Source organism: Chiloscyllium plagiosum, chromosome 12, assembly GCF_004010195.1.
Source record: "Chiloscyllium plagiosum isolate BGI_BamShark_2017 chromosome 12, ASM401019v2, whole genome shotgun sequence".
Taxonomy (NCBI): domain Eukaryota; kingdom Metazoa; phylum Chordata; class Chondrichthyes; order Orectolobiformes; family Hemiscylliidae; genus Chiloscyllium; species Chiloscyllium plagiosum.
Window position 1 is genome coordinate 48,530,746 of NC_057721.1, and position 27,280 is coordinate 48,558,025.

General features: G+C 40.5%; 1 protein-coding gene across 3 annotated transcripts in view; it reads right to left on the bottom strand.

Moving 5' to 3' along the window:
- polq (polymerase (DNA directed), theta) overlaps positions 1-27,280 on the bottom strand; it is an 89,034-nt gene that overhangs the window by 56,327 nt on the left and 5,427 nt on the right. For all 3 annotated transcript variants that reach the window (XM_043700991.1, XM_043700992.1, XM_043700994.1), the window contains 8 exons: positions 21,316-21,495; positions 18,786-18,916; positions 11,387-11,543; positions 10,757-10,865; positions 6,287-6,512; positions 4,602-4,755; positions 1,990-2,136; positions 903-1,115 (listed from right to left, as the gene is read on the bottom strand). In XM_043700991.1, the coding sequence (XP_043556926.1) occupies positions 903-1,115; positions 1,990-2,136; positions 4,602-4,755; positions 6,287-6,512; positions 10,757-10,865; positions 11,387-11,543; positions 18,786-18,916; positions 21,316-21,495 (1,317 nt within the window). The remainder of the gene's footprint in view (positions 1-902; positions 1,116-1,989; positions 2,137-4,601; positions 4,756-6,286; positions 6,513-10,756; positions 10,866-11,386; positions 11,544-18,785; positions 18,917-21,315; positions 21,496-27,280) is intronic.

The following is a 27,280-nucleotide window of genomic DNA, read 5'->3' on the forward strand; positions in this document are numbered from 1 at the left end:
AGGAAGATCGTATGAGGAAGGGCTGAGGCACTTGGGGTTGTTTTCAATGGTGTAAAGAAGGTTTAGGGGTGACTTGATAGAGGTGTACAAGATGATTAGGGGTTTAGATAGGGTTGACCGTGAAAACCTTTTTCCACATATGGAGTCAGCTATTACGAGGGGGCATAGCTTTAAATTAAGGGGTGGTAGGTATAGGACAGATGTTAAGGGTAGGTTCTTTACTCAGCGAATCGTGAGTTCATGGAATGCCCTGCCAGTAGCAGTGGTGGACTCTCCCTCTTTATGGGCATTTAAGCGGGCATTGGATAGGCAAATGGAGGATAATGGGCTAGTGTAGGTAAGGTGGGCTTGGAATGGCGCAACATCGAGGGTCAAAGGGCCTGTACTGCGCTGTATTCTTCTATGTTCTATGTATAAGGAAACTAAATGTAATATCGCCAAGTTTATAGGTGCCACAAAGCTGGTAGGTGAGTGAGCTGTGAGAAGGATATAGAGATGCTTCAGTGTCATTTGGACAAGTTGAGTGAGTGGGAAATGCATGGCAGATGAAGTTTAATGTGGACAAATGTGAGGTTATCTACTTTGGTGGCAAAACCATGAAGGCAGATTATTATAGATAAAGGAAGTTGTGTATCCATAAATTGACTGCTTACACTACAACTTACAAAACTTTGAATCAAATGCAATGTTAGGTATCTTTGTATGGAATATTTTAAATCAGGTCAACTAATTCCCAACAGAACCTCTTCCTTCTGCTATCAATGCCACTCCCCACACCTCAATGCCCTCAGAAGGACCAATACTAACATAATGTAATACTGAAAGCACATTTACCTTAAGTTACCTTAAATACTGAAATTAGGGTTCCACAAAGAGTAGATATAAAACGACTAACTGTTTACCCATTGTGTCCACTCCTTTCCTTCCAGCTCTCCCAGACATCTGTTTGTAGGTGATAACATCAAGGAGCCGCCCATTAAACACTGGCGATCTAATAATCACACGACGAGCTGGTAGATTTACACCAGAGGACAGGGTGGAAGTAGCCACAAGAACACGAATCAAACCATGGCGAAATGCCCCCTCAATGATATCACGTTCATCAAAAGTCAATCCTAACATGGAAATGAGAATGGCAGTAATCAATGTTGATCAGAAATAAACAGTTACTAATTATGATTATAAAATAAAGTTACACGTCTATTGATGATACCATCATTTAAAAAAAAAATCATGGCTAAAGAAAACCATTCAATACAAAGAAATTCCTTTGACTAATTTCTGATGAAAATAAACACTTGTGTTCTAAGTCATCCAATAGCTTTGACTGCTCCAATAAGTGCATGCACCTTTTAGGCATATTCACATGTACTTATAACAACTTCAAAGGGCACCTGGTCTTCCCCTCCCACCTCAACCACAACTTCCCTCATCCTGGAACCTCAACTCTCCAAAGGGGTAATCTGGCTTCCCAAAATAAATCCACAAACTCAGTCCTGGTCTGCTCTGTGAATTCTCGATTCCAGGGAGAGGAGAGAATAAAACAGGATTTAAACGGAGATAACTGCCCAATTAAGTGGACAGCTGTCTTAACATGCACAAAACCAGGCCTCAATGAAAATCAGAAATAAAACATTCAGGGTCATTTGAGGATTTTCATTGTGACAGATGAAAATCTAGGCCTTGCACACACACAGTCAAATAAACTGCTTTTAGGTAAATCTGCATTATCTCAGCCACCTTCACACCCACAAGAAACCACCATTCATCTGAAATATCGAACCGAGCCAGTTTCCTATATAAAAAAAAGTCATGTTAATCTTCAATACAGTTAGCAAAATGGACGGGTTCGACCGAAGGGTCTGTTTCCATGCTGTACATCTCTATGACTCTATATGCCTTATGGTTTTAGTTTATGAAACCTTTTCAACATCAAGGGAAAGCAGTTAACATTGCATTCTACAAAGGAATAAAAAGAAATTTTAATACCAGCGTGATGAAAGGCCACTCCCTGAGGTACAGTGCGCCCCAGCACTGCATCGAGTCCAGCTGGAGTGCGCTTTAGCTGATCCACTGTCTCTTGGAGCTCATCCCTGTGTAGTGTGTAAGGGAACAACTTGGATGCTTTTACAAATCCTAAATAAATGAAAAAATAAAGTGTAAAGTACAAATCATGTAGTTTAACAAAATGATACTTAATGGTCAAAGTTGTAACTAGATAGTAGCACAAGATAATGATTATCAATAAAGAATATAGAATTGTGCAGCACAAAGATTCATCACGCAGCCCATCATACCCATGTCAGCACTTTGAAAGCAATAACAGGGGAAGGCAACTATTCTTTCTCCATAACCCTGCAATTATTTCCTTTTCAAAAGTTATTATTGAACCTGCTTCCACCACTTATTTGGATAATGCAATACAGATCATAATACGCTGCATAATAAAAATAATTCTTGCCTACTATCTGCCACTTATCACAAAATAGTGTCTTCTGGTTACTGAACTGAAAAATTGCACCCAGAAATAGACAAAATATTTAAGGCCTGTGATTTCTGATGGTTTTTTCACAAATTCCTGCTTTATGTAATCTACGCCTTGAATTACAAAGTCCCAATGCTCTATGTTTTTTTTTCAAAAAAGCTTTTCATGTTTTCCTGCCACCTACAAAGATTTCTGTATGTGAACCCCGCGATCTCTGTGACTATGTTGATCCTCTTCACAGTGGGATAAACATTTGAATTAGTAAATGATTTACAATACACTCAATCTTCAAAGATTATCACTTGTGGTGATCAGTAGCATTGACAAAGCAATACCTCTTTTTCCAAAACTATTTCAACGCATATTACTCTTTTTTTTGGTTATAATGAATAATGGACATTCAGTAGTAATGACCAATTCTGTAGCTATTTCCTTTGCTTCTTCACAACCAAAAAAATATTTGCACAGCTTTTGGAAATGCCTGCTCAAGGGAATTCAAACTGGATTGATCTGTCAGCTTCAGGGGAATTGAATATAAATACAGCTTCAGCTGTTGTTTATTAAAGCAACAGCCTTTGTCAATAGTACCACTGGAGAACAGTGTTAAACATGGAACAATCAGAGGGAAAAAGCTGTTTTTTGTTAACTACTGTGCAGGATGCAGAGGGTAACTAAACAACTCACTGGAAGAGGATACTCCACAACCATGCCTACCCTCAATGATGGAGAGCCCAAAAGATCATTGCAAAAGATGAGGCTGAAGATTTGCAACAATTTTCAGGCAGACGTGTGGGTGGATGATTCTCTCTCTCTCTCTCCCTCCTCTGAAGGATTCCATACACAATCCAATCCAGCTATTTACAACTCCATCTGTGTACTCTCAATCATCAGTAAAGTGATCGAAGGCATCATCAACAGTGCTATAGCAGCACTTGTCTCACAATGACCAACTCAGTGATGTTTAGTTTGGTTTCCATGATCAAACATACCAGGGGTTACCATTGACCAGAAACCGAATGGACAAACCAGATAAATGTGTGACTACAGGAAGTCAAAGGCAGAGTCTTGCACCGAGTGACTCAACTCCTGACAACCCAAAATCTGTCCACAAGCAAAGCCAGAAATACTTCACACTTGCCTGGATAAGTGCAGTTTCAACAACACTCAAGAAGTTTGACACCATCCAGGATAAAGTAGCCCACTGATCAGTACCACATCCACAAACATTCATTTCCTTCACCAGTGATACTCCGTAGCAGCAGTATCTACCATCTACAAGATGCAGTGCAGAAATTCACCAAAACTTCTTAAAGAACACCTTCTAAACACAGAACCACAACCATGTGGAAGGACAAGTGCAGCAGGTACATGGGAACACTACCACCTACAAGTTTACCTCCAAGCCTGTCACTATCCCAATTTGGATATGTATCACCATTCCTGCAGAATTGCTGGGTCAAAATCCTGGAACTCCCTCCCTAATGGCATTGGAGATGTGTATCTATACTAACTGGACCACAGTGGTTCAAGAAGGCAGCTCATTGTTGCCTTCTCAAGGGCTACTTGGGATAGGCCATAAACATTGGCCCAGCAAACAATGCTCTGAATGAATTTTTTTAAAACTATTTTTCAATTCAAAGGAACAAGACCTGCGAGAATTTAAGAACCAAGGAGTTGCGAGAGTGGACTTTGCTGCTCGAAGTCAGTTCAGGGATAATCAGAATATTGTGAGAAATTATTTTCAAAGGATACTGAAGAGTCTTCCTGACAGGGAGAAGGGAGCATACTATAAAACTTGGGAGGGGCTTGGACTTGAGTCTGCAAGTTTATACATCTGCTGATAGCAAGGTGTTATGTACAAATGGATATTAAAGTATTCTAGTTACATTAGCTTGTTAACAGGGGATACATCTTCTTTAATTCAGTGCATAGTTTCCTATTAGGTAGTGCTGACTCTCAGTTTTTACTTACAGCAAAAATATTTAAACCAGATTTCTGAGAAATACATAGCTGTTTTTAAAAGTCATCTGTCTCCGCAGGGACTGTAACAACATCTGCAACTGGAATTATTGTGACCAACCTCATTAAACTTAGTTCTCACTTAACAAAAGCTTACCTTCAGTGCTTGTCATGTGGTGGAGATGATAGAATTCTCTGGCTATAGTATCAGACAGTTTTTCACACCAATTCTTGGAAGGACAGAACAGGAGGACAGAGTGACCATTCTGCACAGTCTCGTAGCAAAGGCTCACAATATTATCCTCATCACCCTACAATTAATCACATACATATTCAAATTCAATAGCAATATACATGAAGTCTATAAATATATTTTAGATTCACAATTACAGCTCTGACTTCCAACAGAAGTACAGTGCTTGGGATCTGGTATTTCAATGCCTCTGATTCAACTTTCAGACAAACCACTTTGTAAGAAGTACACTTGGCTCATTTCTTCTGTATGTGCACATTCATTGAACTTTCCAGGCAGCTGACAGTTTGCATGGAGGATTAAAATAAGGATAATGTAAAATAAAATTAAAGTAAAAAATAAATGCTTTGCTTCCAAAATTAGATAAAGTGAGAATACTGTCTTGCAAATTATTTAATTAATTTTTTAAACATTTCCAACCATCAAAAAATAAGTAATGAAATGAAATATTCTGGTTCTATTGGTTCAGCATTCAGAAAACTAGAGTGCAAAATCCACTCTTGGAAAGTCTTTTGAACTTATGCTTTCCACTATGGTTAAGATTGTAAAGGACATACCAAATTTACACTTCACTGAAGCAGAGAATATTCACCTCAATTGTGCTTCGCATCACAGCAAAAATATCAATGGTAAGCTCCTCACAAAAAGAGACAGCAGAAATGCAAGATCATATCATTTAGAAAATGCAAAGTATTTTCTTTGACTGAACTTGCATCTTGCCTCACTCATGGGTTTCTTCAGTCAATTTAAAGTCCTTCTGTGACTAACTGATAAGCTGTCCAACTCAAATCTGGAGCTGTCAAGTGAAAACTCTTTCTCTGCTTTGACTTCATATCTGATCTATGTGGTGAATATCATGTTGAAGAAGTCAAGGGGTGACAGCATTGCATAAAAAAAATTCAATCCACTACTCACTCCCAAGCTTGATATAGCGAGATTTAAGTGGAGTTTTCAGAATGCTTCTGAAGGGATATCAATGGTTCACATAATCATTAAATGATTTCCTAATTTTTCAGCATGTGTTAACTTACGATTTTCTGTTAAGGTATATTTGTAAAATTTATCAATAATGAAACTACTTTCCAAAATTATTTCCCAGGCTTTCATGTTTTCAGAGGTCCTCATACTTCTACTAAACTACTGCTCTGGAGTTCCCAAAAGGGTTTCAAGCAACACATCTCAAAATTCCCCAATCTAACAGTTTTCATTTCCCACCCGTCAAATATCACAAAGATAATATTTTCAATTTGTATCTCTTACACTCAAAATGCTGATTTATGACTTTCAAACTAATTTCACATGAATCTAACCTCCAGTACAGTGAGAGTAGTAAGTCAAACAGCATAGATCTCATTTAAACCCAGATCCCAAAGGATAAAGGTCAGTGTCCAACCCAATCAGGCTCCTAATTAACCCAAGTTATACCAGTTTGCAACAATCATTTGCTATTTTAGCAATGCAGCAAGAGAAGTTCCAGCATCATTTTCAGAAATTAATTACTGTTTTTTTTCAAAATTCTAATAGAATTGCTAATAACAACATGAATAGACTAGATTTAATTTCTGGAAGCATTTCACCAAAATCCTTACCTTAATCTGAAGTGCAGGTTGAAATTCTCGCACCACTTTCATTTCTGAATCATAAATTGTGTTGCCAACCTTTAACAATTCCAGTAAAGGTACAGGCCTGAAATCAGTACAATACAGTTCTGCGTCTAACCAGGTTGCTACGATACCCAAGTTTGGAAGAGTGGCACTCATCCCTACAATCTGTACTCCATCAATGAGCCTCTTTCCTTTTGCCGCAGCCTTATGCCTGGGATATCAAAATACAGCCATCAATTGACAATGGAAACTGAGACACATTACATTAACTAATTAACTTTAATTACATCCCATTGTGAAACAAAGGTTAACATATTCCAAAAATCATAACACATCTTCCGCTTCATAAATATCACCAGGACAACTGTTCATGATTACAAAATTAGCCAACACTATTGTTAAAAATTCATTGATGGGATGAAAGCATTGCAACCTGAGCCAGAATTTACTGGCTATCTCCAGTTGCCCTCAAAGCTGACTCCACGTATGGAGTCAGCTATTACAAGGGGGCATAGCTTTAAATTAAGGGGGGGTAGGTATAGGACAGATGTTAGGGGTAGGTTCTTTACTCAACGAGTCGTGAGTTCATGGAATGCCCTGCCAGTAGCAGTGGTGGACTCTCCCTCATTATGGGCATTTAAGCAGGCATTGGATAGGCATATGGAGGATAGTGGGCTAGTGTAGGTTAGGTGGGCTTGGATCGGCGCAACATCGAGGGCCGAAGGGCCTATACTGCGCTGTATTCTTCTATGTTCTATGGTGAGCAGTCTTCACGAATCACTGCAGTCCATGTGCTGGAAGTAGACCCAGAATGCCATTTAGGAGGCAGTTTGAGGTTTTTGACCCAGCATTGAAAGAATGGTGATTTATTTCCAAGTCAGGATGGTGGTGGCTTGGAGAGGAACTTGCAGGTGGTGTTTGCATGCGTTTGCTGCCCCTGTCCTTTGAGATGCAAGTGGCCGTGAGTTTGGAAGGTTATGTCTAAACGGCCTCGGTGAATTCCTTCAGTGCATCTTGCAGTGGTATACTCAAAGGTGCTGGAGGGAATAGATGTTAATGGATGTGGTTCCAATCAAGTGGGCTGCTTTTTTCCTGAATGGTACAAAAGCTTCTTGAGTGTCATTGGATCTGCACTCATCTAAGCAAGTGGGGAGCATTTCATTATACTCCTGACTTGTGCCTTATAGTTGGTGGACAGGTTTTAGGGAGTCAAGAGGCGAGTTACTTATTACAGGACTGATTGTCTCTCTGCTGCTTTTGTAGCCATATTTATCTGGCTAGTAGTGTTCAGTTTCTGGTCAATAGTAACCCCTAGGATGTTCATAATGGGGAATTTAGTAATAATAATGTTATTCAATGTCAAGGGACAATGGTTAAATTCTCTCATGTTTGAAATTGCCTTTTCCGGGCATTTGTGTAGTGCAAATGCTTTTTGTCAATTTTCAGCCTGAGCCTGGATATTCTTGGTGCATTTGAACATGGACTGCTTCATTATTGGAGTTGCAAAGGGTGCTGAACACTGGTAAAATATGCCCACTTTTGATCTTATGGTGGAGGGACGGGTCATTAAAGATGGATAGGCCGAGAACACTACCCTGAGGAACTCCTGCAGAGATATCCTGGAACTGAGATGACTGATCTCCAACAATCATAGCCATCTTCGCATATGCTAGGTGTGACTCCAACCAGCAGAGAGTTTGTCACCTAATACCCATTGATTCCAGTTGTACTCAGGCTCTTTGACGTCAAGGGTAGTAACTCTCACCCCACCTCTGAAATTCAGTTTTTTTTGCCCATATTTGAACCAAGGCTGTAATGAAGTCACAAACGGAATGGCCCTGGTGGAACCCAAACTGGGTGCCACGGAGTAGGTTATTGCTGAGCAGGTGCGATTTGATAGCACTGTCGGTGACACCTTCCATTGCTTTATTGATGATCGAGAATAGACTGATGGGGCAATAATTGGCGTGGTTGGATTTATTCTGCTGTTGTGCACAGAATATACTTGGGCAATTTTCAACACTATCAGGTAAATACCAATGTTGTAGCTGAACTAGACAAACTTGGAACCAGGTGCAGGAGGTTAGGAGCAATGGTTTTTCGGTGTTGTTGCCAGAACATTGCAGGGGCAGGAATGATCATTGGAAGAGACCAAGATGAATCGTCCACTCTGCCCTTCTGGTTGAAGATTTTGTGAATGTTCCAGCGTCATTCTTTGCACTGATGTGAGCTCACCATCATTAAAGATGGGGATATTTAAAACCATAAGAAACAGGAACAGGAGGCAGCCATTTGGCTGCTTAAGTCTGTTCCGCTATCCAATAGGATCATGACTGATCCAAGTGACATTTCTCATGATTCCCCAACTGATCAAGATTCTAACTATCTCAGCTTTAAATATACCAGAGAAATTTGCCCCCACAGCTCCCTGAGGCATGGATTTCCAAAGATGCACAAATATGAGAGAAGATATTCTTCTTCACCTCAGTCTTAAATTGGTGCCCCTTTATTTCTAGGCAATGTCTTCTGGTGCTAGACTCTCCCATGGGGGGAAACATCCTCTCAGCGTTTGGGACCCTCCTCTTCCAGCAAGTTATTTGATTGTCAACCACTATTCTCGACTGATGTGGCAGAACTGGAGCTTGGATCTGATGTGTTGGTTGTGGAATCATTTAGCTCTACCTATCACTTGCTGCTTAAGGCTGTTTGGCATCTATTAGCCCTGATTGGGAGCTTGGAGAAAGTGAGGACTGCAGATCAGAGTCGAGAGCGTGGTGCTGGTAAAGCACAGCAGGTCAGGCAGCATCCGAGGAGCTGGAGAATTGACTTTTCGGGCATAAGCCCTTCCTGATGAAGGGAACATCAATTGGTAGCTTCACAGATGGATTTTTTCAGGTATGTCTATTGCTGCTCCTAACACGCTCTCCTGCAGTTTTCATTGAACCAGGGTTGATCCCTTGGCTTGATGGTAATGGTTGGATGGGGTGGGGTGGATATGCCAGGTCCTGAGGTAACAGATTATATTGGCGTATGATCTTGCTGTCACTGATGGTATACAGTGCCTTAGAAATGCCAGACTTGAGTTTTTGATCTGCTTGTCTCTCCCATTTAGCAAGTGACAATGCCACACAACATGTGTAAGGTATTCTCAATGTGAACATAGGACTTAATCTCCACAAGGACTATGCAGTCACTCTTACCGATACTGTCATAGACAGATGCATCTATAGCCAGCAGATTGGTAAGGACAAGGTCAAGTATGTATTAACATGGAGGATTACTAATGTGGTAATCAGCAGGAGGTGTCCTTGCCCATTTTTGACTTGTTGATCCATGGAGTCCAGAGTCAATGTTGAGGTTGCAAACCACTGTGCCATCACCTCTGCTGGGTCTGTCCAGGTGGGACAGGACGTAGCCAAGGATGGTGATGGTGCTGTCTGGGACATTTTCCCCAAGACATGATTCTCTAAGTATGTCTATGCCGGGCTGTTAGTCAACCAGTCTGTGGGACAGCTCTCCCAATTTTAGAGTTAGCTTCCAGATATTAGTAAGGAAGACTTTGAAGGGCTTTTGTCATTTCCAGCACCTTGGTCTGTCCAGTTTCATTCCTTTTTCAACACTTTCTAGCAATTATTACATAAGAATGACAATTATTACAACAGAATGACTTGTTAGGTCATTTCAGATTAGGAAGAAATAATGCTGCTGTGGGTCTGAAATCACATATAGGTTTATCAATTTCGTAGGACCAGTTTAACCTTCCCTAAAGGGCATTAGTGAATAAAATTGTTATTTTTTTAATGACAATAGACAAGATTTCATGGTGATCATTAGACTTTTAATTCCAGATTTCCATTGAATTCAAATTCCACCATCTGCCGTGGTCAGATTCGAATCCTGGTCCCCTGATATTGCCTGGGTTTCTGGATGACTGAAGTCTCCTCAGTTTTATGAGACTCTCTTGAAGCACTAAATACACCGCCTGATGTTTGCAAAATAAAGTCACATCCAGTGCTTCAAATTCACAAGATTGACATGGACTTTGTACATCAGGAGTGCAACAACAGATGTGTGACAGTCAAATGTAAGAATGTAAACACATGCAAACTAAAATGCAATAGGTTGTAATTGTTTTTTGAAAGAACATATACTGGAATTTGACCTTATCTAATATGGCTCTCAAAATTACATAGGTGAGTGAAATTATCTGGATAGCTCTTCCAAAAAATATAGTAATCACACAAAGGATCAAAGGGGCTCCTTCTGTGCTGTATGATACTATGTAAATAAGTAGTTTCTCTCTTCTGCTTAACATCCAAGATCAGGAATGAATCTTTGCCACAGCTAATTAGTAATGAATGTTATGTTTAAAACCTCCCCAGCAAGAAATGAGGGACATCAGGAGTGCAGTGTAATTTTCTACTGAAGGTTTTTTTTTTCAGTCGAAAAACTTACCTCTTTGCACTCTTTTGAGTAACAAACAGTATTTTGGTTAAGAGAAGTTCCAACAGGTATCCCCTATGCGAATCCCCCAACATATGTAACTCATCCACTACTACAATTCCTATGGGAAAAGAGAAGAGAAAATCATAATTATAAAAAGGGGCTAAAATCAGACATCCAATCTGAGAGAAAAACAAAAGTATCATATGCAATGTATCAGATTAAGTGAATTACTTTGGAGTGCAATCACTGTTATTATGCAGATCAAACTGAAGCAGTATAAGATAATTACTTTTTATTTCAATGTCTGTTGAGAAAAATAAGTTATCCAATACATTGAGAGCATTTTCTTCAAATAGCACCTGGGACTTTCAATATCCTTCCACATCACTGGAACAGGATGACAGTTTAATGATTCATCCAGTAGGTAGGAGCACTGAGAATGCAGCAGACTCTTAGATCTGCATTGAAATGTTAGCTTACATAATTTCTTGGAGTGCAGCTTCAACATGCGACTTTCCAATTTACAAACAAATAATAATATCGAATAATACCAAAAGAATCAAAATGAAATTCAAGCCTCACTTAAGAAAAATTACATACAAATAATAATGATACATTAGAACGATAGTCTGGACTCACCGATCTGGTCCATTTTATCCTCCTCAATAATTCGGTTGAGGAGTCCATTTGCTTTCTCAATTGTACACACAGCTATATCCAGCGATGAAAATCCCCCAGCAGGTGATGTGCTTCCCATATATCCTGCCACTCTCACCATAGCCTCTTGAAATAGGTTCTGAGACAGAGACCAAACATATCCATGGTTCAATTTTTACCTTTTCGGTTAGAGCTGACGTTTGCTTGTTATGAATTACAGATGAACGGAAATAAAGTTAGAAGAATATTTTAATTCTATAGCATCACTGTCCCAAGAAATGTGACAAAATGTGTTACAAATCAGATCCAATTTGTTCCTATTCAGAGGTAATGGCCATGAATTTTTATTTCATGTTTTTAAAGACGAGGGACTGAAATGAGAAAGAGAAGCTTTAAAAGCCAATTTTTAAAACCATGGCTGCAGTTTTGAAACAAGTAACCTGATACCTATGGGCAACATCTAGAAAACAACTGTTGGAGCTACGAGTAATTGGAGTTTGAATTGGGGACGATTTTGCGTTGAGGAGGCGTACTGATAAAGATTTTGTTGGCAGCAGGAAGTTGATTGGTCTACAGACCAGTGACCAATCATTCACAGAGACCTTTTTTGCCTGCCAACAACTACGAGATTGGTCCCCAGGTCACTGAACAGCTTGGAACTGGAAAATAAGTTATAGGAAAAGGGAAGTGTTTGTTTCTTTCCCAACTTAGAAGCAATCTGTGTTCTCGACAGTCAAAACTCACTGTAAGCCTGAAAAAATCCAGTTTATCGTTCCTGAAACAGTTATTATATGCTGTGACTTATAATGAAGAAGTCAAATACTTTTTTTTAAAGTGAATTAGCCTCCTTGTATCTATTTTCAGTGGAAACATCTGGGAGAAGATGACTAAAACAACATGCTGTGCCATGGAAGTGTAATAAGGATCATCTAATCAATAGAACCTAGGAACAAAGACAACAGAACTGTCTTTCCTGGTTTACCTGTGTCCAAAAACATATTTTCCTGTTCGGCTGTGTAATCGGAGTTTTATAAGATAATTAGAATTTAAATTAATAATATTATATGCTGACAGGTTATAAGTGTTGTAATGTACCATAGTACCCCCATACCGGTGGGAGATATGTTCCAGGACATACCGCGGAAGCCCAAAACTGCAGATAAGTGCGAACCCATTCACTTAAATTGAAACATAGCTTCCCGGCAGCCTCCTGATCCCTGATTCTGGAACGTTCCCCATAATATGTTTGGGCTGAGGTAAACCGCAGGTCACTGAAACAGTGGTAACCGGACCCGTAGATACTGGGGTCACTCTATATTTCAAAACACTTTACAGTCAGTGAAGTACTTCTGAAGTGTTGTAATGTCAGAAATATGGCAATTAACTTGCAGCCAGCAACCTTTCACAAACAATTTCTGAATGACCAGGAAATATATTTTTGTGTTTTTAAGGGTTAAATATTTACAAGGATAACTAGGATATCATCTCTGCTATCCTTTGAAACAGGGTTATGCAATCTTTTACATCCACCTGAGCAGGCACATCTCATGTGATCTCCTGATAAATGGCATTACTTGAGTAGGTTATGAAGAATGTTGCTCTTCCGGAACCAAAATAATCAAAATTCTTTGTCCAAATCAGAAATACATTCCCCTTATGCAAACATTGCTGCTGCTGGTTTGTTCAGTAACTGACAATAATGAAAACTAATACAGCCACATATTCTAAACAATTGCAGAAGAGAAGCTTCATAAATTAATTTTGCTCAGATTATCAGACATGGTAAAGCAGTCCTAACATTACTCTGATGTTTTGCACTAAAATTTCTTTTTCTTGTCCCCTCTCATAATGGCAATGACTCTCTGTAATCTTCAGAAGCACTGGCAATCCCTCCAATTTCTCAAATTAGTGACCATTTTCATGAACTTAGACAGTGAGTGCAAGCAAGTTGTCCAACAACAGAGGACAGCAATGAGAAATCCTGTTCTCAGTCAACATCACACTTCTATTTATCAGCAGGAGCCACTGGACAATGACTGGTATCCAAAGCTGGATACCAATAAAACATAGAACATAGAAAAGTACAGCACAGAACAGGTCCTTCAGCCCAATGTTGTGCCAAGGATTATTCCTAATGTAAAATAAAATAACCTAACCTACACACCTCTCAATTCATTGCTGTCCATGTGCATGTCCAGCAGTCGCTTAAATGTCCTTAATGACTCTGCTTCCACCACCACAGCTGGCTACGCATTCCATGCATTCACAACTCTCTGCATAATGAACCTACCTCTGATGTCTCCTCTATACCTTCCTCATAATATCTTAAAACCATGATCCCTCGTGCCAGTCAATCCTGCCCTGGGGAAAAGTCTCTGGCTATTGACTCTGTCCATGCCTCTCATTACCTTGTATGCCTCAATCAGGTCACCTCTCTGCCTCCTTCTCTCCAGAGAGAAAAGTCCGAGCTTAGTGAACATCTCTTCGCAAGGCAAGCCCTCCAGTCCAGGCAGCATCCTGGTAAACCTTCGTTGCACTCTCTCCAGAGCCTCCGTATCTTTCCTATAATAGGGCGACCAGAACTGGACAAAATATTCCAAGTGTGGTCTCACCAGGGTCTTGTAGAGCTGCAGCAAAACCTCGTGGTTCTTAAACTCGATCCCCCTGTTAATGAAAGCCAAAACACCATATGCCCCTATCCACTTGGGGTGCTGACTTTGAGGGATCTATGCACTGCCGCCAAGAATCCGGTCTTTAATCCTATATTCAGCATTCAAGTTCGACCTTCCAAAATGCATCACATCGCATTTATCCAGGTTGAACTCCATGTGCCATTTCTCTGTCCAGCTCTGCATCCTGTCTATGTTGCACTGCAGTCTGCAAGAGCCCTCGATACTATCAACGGCTCCTCCAACCTTTGTATCATCAACAATTTTACTAACCCACCCCTCATCCTCTTCATCCAAGTCATTTATAAAAACTACAAAGAACAGAGGCCCAAGAACAGAGCCCTGCGGGACACCACTGACCTCCAGGCAGAATACTTTCCATCTACAACCACTCTCTACCTTCTGTCAGCCAACCAATTCTGAATCCAGACAACCAAATCTCCCTGTATCCCATACCTTATGACTTTATGAATGAGCCTACCATGGGGAACCTCATCAAATGCCTTGCTGAAGTCCAGATACACCAAATCCTCTGCTCGAACTTCGTCGACCTGTCTAGTCACCTCCTCAAAGAACTCAAGAAGATTTGTGAGGCATGACCTGCCTCTCACAAAGCCATGCTGACTGCCTTTAATCATGCAATGCTTTTCTAAATAGTCATAAACCCTATCCCTCAGAATTTTTTCCAAAACCTTGCTGACCACAGACGTAAGACTGACTGGTCTGTCATTGTCAGGGATTTCCCTGTTCCCCTTCTTGAAAACAGGAACAACATTCGCCTCCCTCCAATCCTCCAGTACGATTCCGGTAGAGAGTGAGGAAGCAAAGATCTTCGCCAGCGGCTTAGCAACCTCCTTTCTCACTTCCCTGAGCAACCTAGGACAAATCTGGTCTGGCCCTGGGGACTTATCAACCTTAGTGTTTGCCAAAATTTCCAGCACATCAAATTCATCAACCTTGATCTGTTCAAGCCTGTTTCCCAACTCTTCAAAGTTCTCATTCACAAGAAGGTCCCTTTCCTTCGTGAAAACCGAAACAAAAATCTCATTTCGGGCTTCCCCGATCTGCTCAGACTCCATGCACAAGTTCCCTACGCTATCCCTGATCATTCTGTTATTCTTCACGTATGAGTAAAATGCCTTTGGGTTCTCCATAATCCTTCCTGCCAAGCCTTTTTCATGCCCCCTCCTGGCTCTCTTCAGTTCATTTCTGAGCTCCTTTCTAGCAAGCCTGTAATCCTCTAAAGCTGTGCTAGATCCTTGCTTCCTTCACTTTACGTAAGCTGCCTTCATCCTTTTGACGAGAAGCTCGTCTGTTCTCATCATCCAAGGCTCCTTAATCTTACCCCTTCTTGCCTGTCTCAGAGGAACAAATTTGTGCATCACTCGCAACAACTGCTCCTTAAACAGTCTCCACATGTCTCTTGTGCCCTTTCTGTGGAACAATTGCTCCCTATCTGTACTTCCCAACTTCGGTCTGATAGCATCATAATTTCCTTTTCCCCAATTAAATATCTTCCCTTGGAAACTGATCCTTTCCCTCTCCAAGGCTGGTAAATGTGAGGCAGTTGTGGTCACTGTCACCAAGGTGTTCTCCCACCGCAAGATCTGACACCTGTCCTGGCTCATTGCCGAGCACCAAATCCAAAATGGCCTCTCCCCTTGTCGGCCTGTCTACATACTGAGTAAGGAAACCCTCCTGAACACACCTGACAAAAATGGCTCCATCCAAACCATCAGTACTAAGGAGATTCTAGTCAATATTGGGAAAGTTGAAGTCACCCATAACAACAACCCTGCTACATCTGCATTTTTCCAAAATCTGTCAGCCTATGAGTTCTTCAATCTCCCTCCTGCTATTAGGGGGTCTGTAGAAAACCCCAATGTTGCTCCCTTGTTGTTCCGAACTTCCACTCAGTAGACAAACCTTCCTCAACAACCTTTGTTTCTGTAGTGTGATGCACTCTCTGATTAGCAATGTTACACCCCTCCTCTTTTTCCACCCTCCTGTTCTTTTTAAACATGCTAAACTCTGGAACACCTAGCAACCATTCCTGCCCCTGTGAAACCCACGTCTCCATTATGGCCACAATATCATAGTCCTAGGTACTGATCTATACTCTAAGTTCATCACTTGCATTAAAGCAGGCACACTTTAACCGATCCCTTTGCTCCATCACATGAATAACCTTCCTGATAGATTCACTACAATCCTGTCACTTCCCCATATCTAATTACCCCACTCTCAGATATGTAGCTCTGGTTCCCACCCGCTGCACTCTATCCTCGGGGTTCTGAAGTAAATTACCATATTCTCATTGTCATTCCGACAAAGTTCACCAAAATTAGCACAGAAAAGGGTGCAAAATGGGGATCGCCTAAGAAGATAAAGATTTAACTATCCAGTTCTTCATGATGATGTATATTTTTGGTAACAGCCACTAATTCGTGATATTAGCCACAGCCTAAGCTCACCATCCTTCTCAGTTTCAAACTTTATTAGTAGTCAAACTTGCTCTCATTACCTTCAATTCCAATTTAGTTCAGGCATATTGTGTGATTAGATGATACCAAAAAGGTATATACACAATAAGGATACAAAATGTTTTCAAGGATCAATAGAGTCAATGCAGGAAGGATGTTTCCCCATGGCTGAGGCAATTTGGAGACTCAGAATAAGTGTGCGCAACTTTGGACTGAGAAGAATTTTTTCCACACAGAGGGAAGTACGTCTTTGGAAATTTTTGCTTCAGACAGCTGTGTGGATGCTCAGTTTTTCAAGGTTGGGGTCAATAATTTTTTAAATATTACAACAAAGAAAACAGGGATAGTACAGAAAAATAATGTTAAAGTAGAAGATCAGTCATGATCTAATTGAATTCAAAGGACTCAGATTACAACAGGATCTGGACCAGATGGGCCAATGGGCTGAGAAGTGGCAGATGGAGTTTAATTCAGATAAATGCGAGGTGCTGTATTTTGGGAAAACAAATCTTAGCAGGACTTATACACTTAATGGTAAGGTCCTAGGGAGTGTTGCTGAACAAAGAGACCTTGGAGTGCAGGTTCATAGCTCCTTGAAAGTAGAGTTGCAGGTAGATAGGATATTGAAGAAGGCGTTTGGTATGCTTTCCTTTATTGGTCAGAGTATTGAGTACAGAGTTGAGAGGTCATGTTACGGCTGTACAGGACATTGGTTTGGCCACTGTTGGAATATTGCGTGCAATTCTGGTCTCCTTCCTATCGGAAAGATGTTGTGAAACTTGAAAGGGTTCAGAAAAGATTTACTAGGATGTTGCCAGGGTTGGAGGATTTCAGCTATGGGGAAGAGGCTGAACAGGCTGGGGTTGTTTTCCCTGGAGTGTCGAAGGCTGAGGGATGACCTTATAGAGGTTTGTAAAATTATGAGGGGCATGGATAGGGTAAATAGGCAAAGTCTTTTCCCTAGGGTCAGGGAGTCCAGAACTAGAGGGCATTGGTTTAGGGTGAGAGGAGAAAGATATGAGAGAGACCTAAGGGGCAACTTTTTCACACAGAGGGTGGTACATGTATGGAATGAGCTGCCAGAGGAAGTGGTGGAGGCTGGTACAATTGCAACATTTAAGAGGCATTTGGATGGGTATATGAATAGGAAGGGTTTGGAGGGGTATGGGCCGGTGCTGGCAAGTGGGACTAGATTGGGTTGGGATATCTGGTCGGCATGGGCGGGTTGGACCGAAGGGTCTGTTTCCGTGCTGTACATCTCTATGACTCTATGACTGAATGTCCTACTCCTGCCCCTATTTCTTTTTTTTTTAAGGACTAACCAAATGCATGCTTCCTTTCCATTTGATCTGAACAAATCCATAGCAGGTAGTTAGGTTCCCCAATGGATTGCAAGTAAAAATGATTCTGGACAGCATCAACAGAGTTTAATATTAAACTTAACCAAAGGCCATAGAATGTTGTGACAGTTCTGAAGAAGTCATATTGGATTTGAAACATTTACTCTATTTCTCTCCCCAAAGATGCTGCCAGACCCGGGGAATTTCACGAGCAATCTCTGTGTTTGTTTCTGATTTCCAACATTTGTGGTATTTTGCTTTGATTCTATAGAATGATGACAATTCTAGCTTGACATTTTAATTCTAACCATTCTCTCAAATGAAGTGACTGGAATACCCATCTCCAGTTTGGAGCAACCCATTGATCAAGAAAGCCATGACTTGGGATTTTGGTTTGTGAAGCTGACTGAACCCAACTGTGTGGGTTCAATTGCTGCACCAGCCGAGATTACCATGAAGGACTTTATCTCAACTTCTCTTCTCCTCAAGTATGGTGACTCTCAGGTTTAACCATCACCAGTCATCTCTCTCTCTAATGAGACAGCAGCCCTCTGGTCTGGTGGACTATGATGACTTTACCCTTTATACCTTCATTGCATATATCTTGGTGCTTGAAGGAAGACATTAGTGTTTGGAAATGGAACAGGCTCCTACAGATCTAGATGCAGAATAAAGCTTTCTTTATTCAGCCTTCAGCTTTTTAAAAAGTAATCCACACTGTATCGATATGAAATTTTCCATTCATAACAATGAAATCCCTCTGGTTGTGCTGACTGAGATTGCCAATTCAACTGATGCGATGTGAATCCCTCAGTACTCATTCAATTGAGACTTACATTGGATTAAATTTACTTTCTGGTATTTGTCACTGACTTCATTCTGCACTGACCTGCAGGTAATACATCTTCTCCTTTGCCACAGAAACAAATGGCAGGATGAACAGCGCTTTCTTCCGGTTTTCCAGAACTCTCTTTAAAATGAGCAATTCTGCTACGAGTGTCTTTCCGGCACTGGTAGGGGCTACAACAAAGAAAATGAGGGCTTATTTATTTTGTGCCAACAGCAAAATAGCTGCATTTGGTTGCATCCCTACCACTTCCTTTTCTCTGCAGCTTGAGTGAGACGGAGCATTGGATTTGATTGCATTCATTGTTTAACATAACTGATTTCTAAAACTTAACTGTATCTGCTAATTTAAGCAACTCGCTGGATACAAATACAAACCACTGTTTGGCATGAACATTTTTCATTAAAATATAGTTTCTACAATCAAACTTATTATAAATGCAAGAGAGAAGGTATCTATCTCTGTCAACTGCTTAGAAAACCCCTCCAATGCAAGACCTGGAAACAGACAATCCAGACTGTGGATATAATGGTGCAAAGGCTCATTTGAAAAACTCAATTATAGAATGAAGTAGAAAAATGGAAAGTATAATGGACATGGAATTGCCAAATACTGGGATCTTTCTTCCAGATAATTAAATGCAAAAATTTGTCTGATCTTAATCAAGAATCATCAAATTGCTAAAGTCCAATAAGTAACTTGTAAACAGATTTATTTATTTCACCTTCCCTGTTAATTTGGAAAGTCACTTTCTCATTTAGGTTACTAATTTGACAGGTATCAGAATCCCGGACTCCAATTGACATTCAAGTGACAAAATCAAAATGGATGTGTACTCAGATATTTCCGTTTCACTGTGATTAAGGAAGCTTTTTTGTCTTGTTTTCCATTAAGACCTGATCAAACCGAAGTCTCAAAGCTAGAACCAAGTAGTTGATGCTATGACCTGTTAATGCATGCTGCTTTTAGAAGTGCTGTCTTCAACATTCCTCTATTGCAAATGCATTTTGGATGTTGAATGATCCTTCAACTATCTTGAAGTTTTGCATTGCTTTTTTAATTGCAAAAATATATTTTTATCTTTCTCTCCTGCAGTCACTCCACAAGTAGTGTGTGGTGAGAGAAGAAAGTCTGGATCTAACTGAAGGATCTGATGGGTCTGAAGAATCTGATTTAACCAAATTACATTTTGGTATTTGTTGGAAAGTTCTGGCAAGGAGTCATTCTGCCAAATGACTTTGACAGTATGCTCAGGGAACCACATCATTGAATCAATGCTTATGTTTTCTTGCAGGGTTTCAACGATATTACGTGCTGACCACTACCTGATGGACTTATGGTCAAAAGTGTTTCCTTTGTAAATTTTTCCATGAGGAATAGGTAATATGAAACAGAGAGTAAGTGAGGACTGCAGATGCTGGAGATCAAAGCAGCAGGAGAGTCAATGTTTCGGGCAGACAGTTCTGATGAAGAGCTTATGTCCAAAACGTCGACTCTCCTGCTCCTTGGATACTGCCTGATCTGCTATGTTTTTCTAGCACCACACTTTTCGACTCTGATCTCCAGCACATCTGCAGTCCTCACTTTCTCTCTTCCATATTACCTATTCCTCATGGAAAAAATTGTAAAGGAAAACACTTTTGACCATAGGTCCATTAGGGAGTGGTCAGCATGTAATATCCTTGAAACCCTGCGAGAAAACACAGGCATTGATCTTATGATATGGTTCCCTGAGCACACTGTCAAAGTCATTTGGCAGAATGAATCCTTGTCAGAACTCTCCAACAAGTACCAAAATGTAACTTGGCTACATCGGATCCATCAGTTCCTTCATGTAAGTCCAGACTCTCTTCCCTCACCACACACTACTCTTGGAGTGACTGCAGGAGAGAAGATAAACACATATCTCTTTCTGGAATGTGTCTTTGTTAAAATGGCCTGGAGAGAGCTGCAGTAGTTTTTGTCAAGGGTTGACCAGAGCAGCTCTGTGACTCAGGACTTTGTGCTCTACTTGCTGGGCCCTGGGGGACACACCAAGATAAATCTCAGCTGTGCCTGGAAGACTATCAAGTCAGTGAAAGATGCTCTTTGATCAGCCTGAAGCCTGTTGACCTTGCAGTGCAAAGTGGTGACCTCAACAGAGTGTTGCAAAATGACACATTCCAAGGTCCAGGACTACGTTCTGAGGGATGCACTAAAGCTTATGGCAGTTCCTGAACTACTCAGGGCGTTTTGCAGCAATGAAGTCAGAGGCATCATTTGAAACACTGGGAACAGGTAGAACCTCAATAAGGCTTCTTGCTAATGGAACAACTCACCTCACACCTTCTGTCTCACAAAAAAGCCATTAAAAGAGTTAATGCACAGCTTGATGTAACTATAAAGTTGGTTGAAAGTACAAAACAAAAAACATTTTTAAAATATAACTGCAAGATTAAAATCATTGAGATTTTAGCATGTAATTGTTCAGAATAGTGTTAGATACCTTTGTAAGTAAAGGTATTTACTGGAGACCTATTTCAACTAAGTAAATATTTAAAATCAACTTAAATATGAAAAAATATTGAGTTACCTGAATAGACCAAGTTTCGTCCCTCTAACACATGATGTTGAGTAAGACACTCAGCTTGCCATTCAAAAATGCTGACTACACCCATGCTCTGATAATTCTCCAGAACGGACTTGGGCAGCCCCCAGTTAGACAGCAGTAGCATTGATTGTTGTGAGGGGGCAGCTACCTGCCCACATTGCCCTAGAATAAGATGCAAATAACTCTGAAGTGGTTACAACGAAGTATCCAAGACATGCCATTGGTTAAAGTAACTTTATACGTATAAAGTTAAAAGGTAAAATAAGTGGTGGTAAAGGAATGCAACTGATATAGTTTATTATTGAAATATTAGTCATACTTAATTAACCACACAGATAATAACTAACATTTGTGACTTGTGATTATTAACTTTTAATCTCAACATTTAGTTTAAATTAAATTGGTCACTAATAGCAATAAAGTTGTTATTAAATTACATCATCTCCTATACTATTCTTAAACAATATAAGCCAAATGTTGTCTCTAGAAGCATAATCATTCTGACTTGACCAGAGAAACCGTACTAAAACACAGTACTGATAACAATTTCTTAGGATCATTTTAACCAGCTAATACATTTAACAGCATAAATGATTGATGCTAAAAGAGGCAGCAAACAGAAGGGTGGGTTGTAAAAATGACAGTTTGAAGTCACAGTTGTTAATGTTTGAATTAATCATTGTGCACACTACACGACTTTCCTTAGCACCAGTTGCGTAGTACCCATCACACAGAGCCAGTCTGATTAAGAATTGTTAGGGTCCTACCTTGTCAACCAAGAATGCAGCCCCCTCTGCATAATTACCTTTCAACCACTCCCCCCCCCCTCCCCCACCCCCCGTCAACCATTAAAACATTTATGTGCTTAACAGAATGTTTACATACTCATCGAAAAGAGAAACATAACGTATCATAATGTATGATGCTGAAATTCAACTGAGAGAAAGTGAGGACTGCAGATACTAGAGATCAGAGTCGAGAATGTGGTGCTGGAAAAACACAGCAGGTCAGGCAGCTTCCAAGGGACAGGCGAATCCACATTTTGGGCATAAGCCATTCCTGATGAAGGGTTTATGCCTGAAACGTCAATTCTCCTGCTCCTTGATTGCTGCCTAACCTGCTGTGCTTTTCCAGCACTCCACACGAGACTGAAATTCAACTGACCCAATGATTGCACACAATATCTTTATGTTATGATGTGTTTACCCATTGGCTGGGGCAATTGGGCATGGCCAAAGTGCATTCATTCACTTCTGCCACTAAATACCTTAATGCTGTCAATGCAAGATATAATTTTCTGGGCACTTATTTGAAAACAGTAGCCAGGATTGAGAAAAAGGTGCAACTGCACTCAAAACTCAGTAAACTTGTTCACTGTTTGCAATTGATTAATGGCACTCCGAATATACAGCGCAATTGTCACATAAAAGCTAGGTACAGTTTTGCCAAAATGCACAATCTGCAGTTACTGTATCTTACAGTACTGTCTGTTTTACATTTTTTCCCTTTTTTCAATCTAACAATGGCTATCAATGAAAGGAAATTTATCTGAGTATGAAACTCCCTCTTTTCCTCACTCCTATCATCTGAATTTTGTTTATAGATTCAATAAATTGTCATATTAGCAAGAAATTCTTTCCACTTCATCTAATCCCAAAATAGACCTTGCCCACTTTGACAGGAAGAATAGAAAAGCAGTAAACCACTTAATCAAAGTCAGATTGTAGAACCAGTGGTACAGAAGGATTCAGATGTTCAGATACATGAATCACAAAGGTTAATTTGCAGCACAGTGTACGATTAGGAAGGCAGATAGAAAGCACATAACATCTGAGTGTGATTAGGAAGGCACATGGTGCTTATTGCAAGGAAAATTGAATATAATATTTTACTGTAGCTGTAGAGAGCATTGGTGAGATGATATTTGGAGTACAGTGTACAATTTTCATCTCCTTACTTGAAAAAAAATGTTAAAAGCAGTCCAGAGAAGGCTCACTCAACACTTTCCAATGATGAAGAACTTGCCTTACTGAGATAAGATTGAACAGGTTACCTATTGTGTGTCATTTTTCTAAACTCCAATCTTAAACACTGAAATGTACAAGATCCTGAGAGGATTTGGCAAGGATGAATTCTGAGAGGTATTACCTCCTCAAATTGGAGGATATAGATGAAGAATTGGAGGTCTCACTTTTAAAATGGAGGGGGGACTATTTTCATTCAGGGGTTATTAGTCTGTTGAATTCTCTTCCCAAGAAAGCAATGGACACAAAGTCATTAACTTTACTCAAGGCTGAGTTAGATAGATTTTTGATTCACAAATGAATCGAGTTAAAGGAGGCAAACAAGAAACTGAAGTTGAGTTCACAAGCAGCCATGGTCTTACTGAACAGTAAGTCAGACTCGAAAAGCGGAATGGTAACTCTTGCTCCCATGTCCTCTGAATACGTGTCATTAAAAATTGGCTTGCTAATATTTCCATCATGAAAATTAATGAAATAGTGGTTTTATATTGTATTGTTTAATTTTAATTATAGACTTGAATTATATATAATTAAAACAATTTCAGAATATAGGAGACATGGTAACAAGTTTGTGGATGACAAAATTGGTGGTATAGTGGACAGTGAAGAAGGTTATCTAAGAGTTCAACTGAATCTTGATCATACGAGTGGTAGATGGAGATGAATTCAGATAAACACTAGCTGCTGCATTTTGGTAAGACAAACCAGAGCAGGACTTACACCTTTAATATTAGGTCCCTGGGGAGTTTTGTTAAACAAGAGAGACCTAGGGATGCATAGTTCCTTGAAAGTGGCATCACAGGTTGACAGGGTGATGAAGACTGCATTCAGCACACTTGCCTGTATTGGTTAGAGTATAGAGTACAGGAGTTGGAGCATCACGTTACAAGACATTGGTAAGGCCACATTTGCAGTACTGCATGCAATACTGGACACTCTGCTGTAGGATAATATTAAACTCTAAAGGGTGCAGAAAAGATTTACAAGAATGTTATTGAGACTGGAAGGCTTGAGTTATAAGGTGAGGCTGGAACATTTTTCCCTGAAGCTTAGGTGGTTGAGGGGTGACCTTATAGAGATTCATAAAATCATAAGGGGCATAGATGAGGTGAATAGTCAAGGTATTTTCCCTAGGTAGGGGAGTCCAAAACTAGAGGGCGTAGGTTTAAGGTGAGAGGGAAAAGAATTAAAAGGGACCTGAGGGGCAACGTTTTCACACAGATCGTGGTGCGCATATGGAACAGAGGAAGTGGTAGAGATGGGTATAATTAAACATTTAAAACATGTGGATGGGTACATGGATTGGAAAGGTTTAATGTATATTGACCAAACACGGGTAAATGGGACTAGTTCCATTTAGGAAACTGGGCGGGCATGGATGAGTTGAACAAAAGGGCCTGTTTCTGTGTTGTATCTGGATAATCCAAGATGGAGGACGGGAAAACTTTCTGGCTGTAAGAGCTGCTCCTTTTTTTTTTGGAGGTATTTTAGGTGCTGGAGGTGATTTCCTCGAATTCCAGGAGAACCAATTATTGTTTTATATGCTGTTGCATTGTTTTGGAACTTTGGGAAAAAAAAAGTCAAAACAACAGCAGTTTTAAAAGGGAGAAGAGCAGACAAAGGAAGCACATGGTAAGGACAGTGCAGGAGAGAGAGAGAGAGAGAGAGAGAGAGAGAGAGAGAGAGAGAGAGAGAGAGAAGAGAGAAGGTGCACAGTTACTGCCTTTGCTGTTTTTGAATTCATGTGTCGCTGGACATCGGAGTGCATCTAGGAAAATTAACAACCGGTTTGGGCAAAGTTTACAAACACAGAATCAGATCAGTTCATTGTTGTTTTAAGTCTGTCCAAGAGAAAGGCTGTATTAGTGAGTACAGTGGGTTCTTTCTTGATTTTTTTTTTGGAGATAAGTCTCTTGATTAAACTTAAAATATAAGCCATTGCTCTTAATTTAACCTGGTGCATTGTTTTGTAGAGGAATAAGACAGTGTTATTTTCTGGGTCTGTAGATTGTGAAGGAGCAAAAATGGCATTTGCAGTGATATGTACTTCTTGTCAGATGTGGGACTTTAAAGAGAGTTTAAGGGTTACTGTGGGTTATATCTGCCATAAATGCTGTTGGATTCGAATCTTATCAGATCGAGTGGATCGGTTGGAGAGACAGATAGAAGCGATGAGGAATTTGCAACAGCAACAGTATGTGATGGATGGCAGCTATAGGAAGGGGGGGCAAAAGTCTCAGGTACAGTCACATAGATGGATTAACTCCAGGAAGGGTAAGAGAGGTAGGCAGCTACTGCAGGAGTCTTTTGTGGATAGATCTATTTCAAACAGGAATGCTGTTTTGGAAAATGTAGGGGGCGATGGATTCTCAGAGGAACATAGCACGAACAGCCAAGTTTCTAGTGTTGACTCTGGCTCTAATGCAACGAGGGGTATGTCGGCTTCCAAGAGATCAATTGTGCTAGGGGATTCTGTAGTCCAAGGTGCAGACAGACGTTTCATGGCCAGCAGCGAAGATGGATTCTCAGAGGAACATAGCACGAACAGCCAAGTTTCTAGTGTTGACTCTGGCTCTAATGCAACGAGGGGTATGTCAGCTTCCAAGAGATCAATTGTGCTAGGGGATTCTGTAGTCCGAGGTGCAGACAGACGTTTCATGGCCAGCAGCGAAAAAGCAGAATGGTGTGTTGTTTCCCTGGTGCCAGGATCATGGATGCCTCAGAGAGGGTGCAGAATGTTCTCAGGGGGGAGAGCGGCGAGCAAGAGGTCATTGTCCACATTGGAACCAACGATATAGGAAGGGAAAAGGTTGAGATTCTGAAGGGAGATTACAGAGAGTTAGGCAGAAATTTAAAAAGGAGGTCCTCAAGGGTAGTAATATCTGGATTACTCCCAGTGCTATGAGCTAATGAGGACAGGAATAGGAGGATAGAACAGGTGAATGCATGGCTGAGGAGCTGGTGTATGGGAGAAGGATTCACATTTTTGGATCATTGGAATCTCTTTTGGGGCAGAAGTGACCTGTACAAGAAGGACAGATTGCACCTAAGTTGGAAGGGGACTAATATACTTGCACCTAAATTGGAGGCAGATGTTCGCAGGTAAAGGGGCGGCTGGAAAATGGGAAGCCATCAGAAATAAGATAACGAGAATCCAGAAAAAGTATATTCCTGTCAGAGTGAAAGGGAAGGCTGGTAGGTATAGGGAATGCTGGATGACTAAAGAAATTGAGGGTTTGGTTAAGAAAAAGAAGGAAGCATATGAAAGATATAGACAGGATAGATCGAGTGAATCCTTCGAAGGGTATAAAGGAAGTAGGAGTATACTTAAGAGGGAAATCAGGAGGGCAAAAAGGGGACATGAGATAGCGTTGGCAAATAGAATTAAGGAGAATCTAAAGGGTTTTTATAAATATATTAAGGATAAAAAGTAACTAGGGAGAGAATAGGGCCCCTCAAAGATCAGCAAGGCGGCCTTTGTGAGGAGCCACAGAAAATGGGGGAGCTACTAAATGGATATTTTGCATCAGTATTTACTGTGGAAAAGGATATGGAAGATATAGACTGTAGGGAAATAGATGGTGACATCTTGCAAAATGTCCAGATTACAGAGGAGGAAGTGCTGGATGTCTTGAAACGGTTAAAGGTGAATAAATCCCCAGGACCTGATCAGGTGTACCCGAGAACTCTGTGGGAAGCTAGAGAAGTGATTGCTGGGACCCTTGCTGAGATATTTGTATCATCAATAGTCACAGGTGAGGTGCCGGAAGACTGGAGGTTGGAAACGTGGTGCCACTGTTTAAGAAGAGCGATAAAGACAAGCCAGGGAACAATAGACCAGTGAGCCTGACCTCATTGGTGGGCAAGTTGTTGGAGGGAATCCTGAGAGACAGGATGTACATGTATTTGGAAAAGCAAGGACT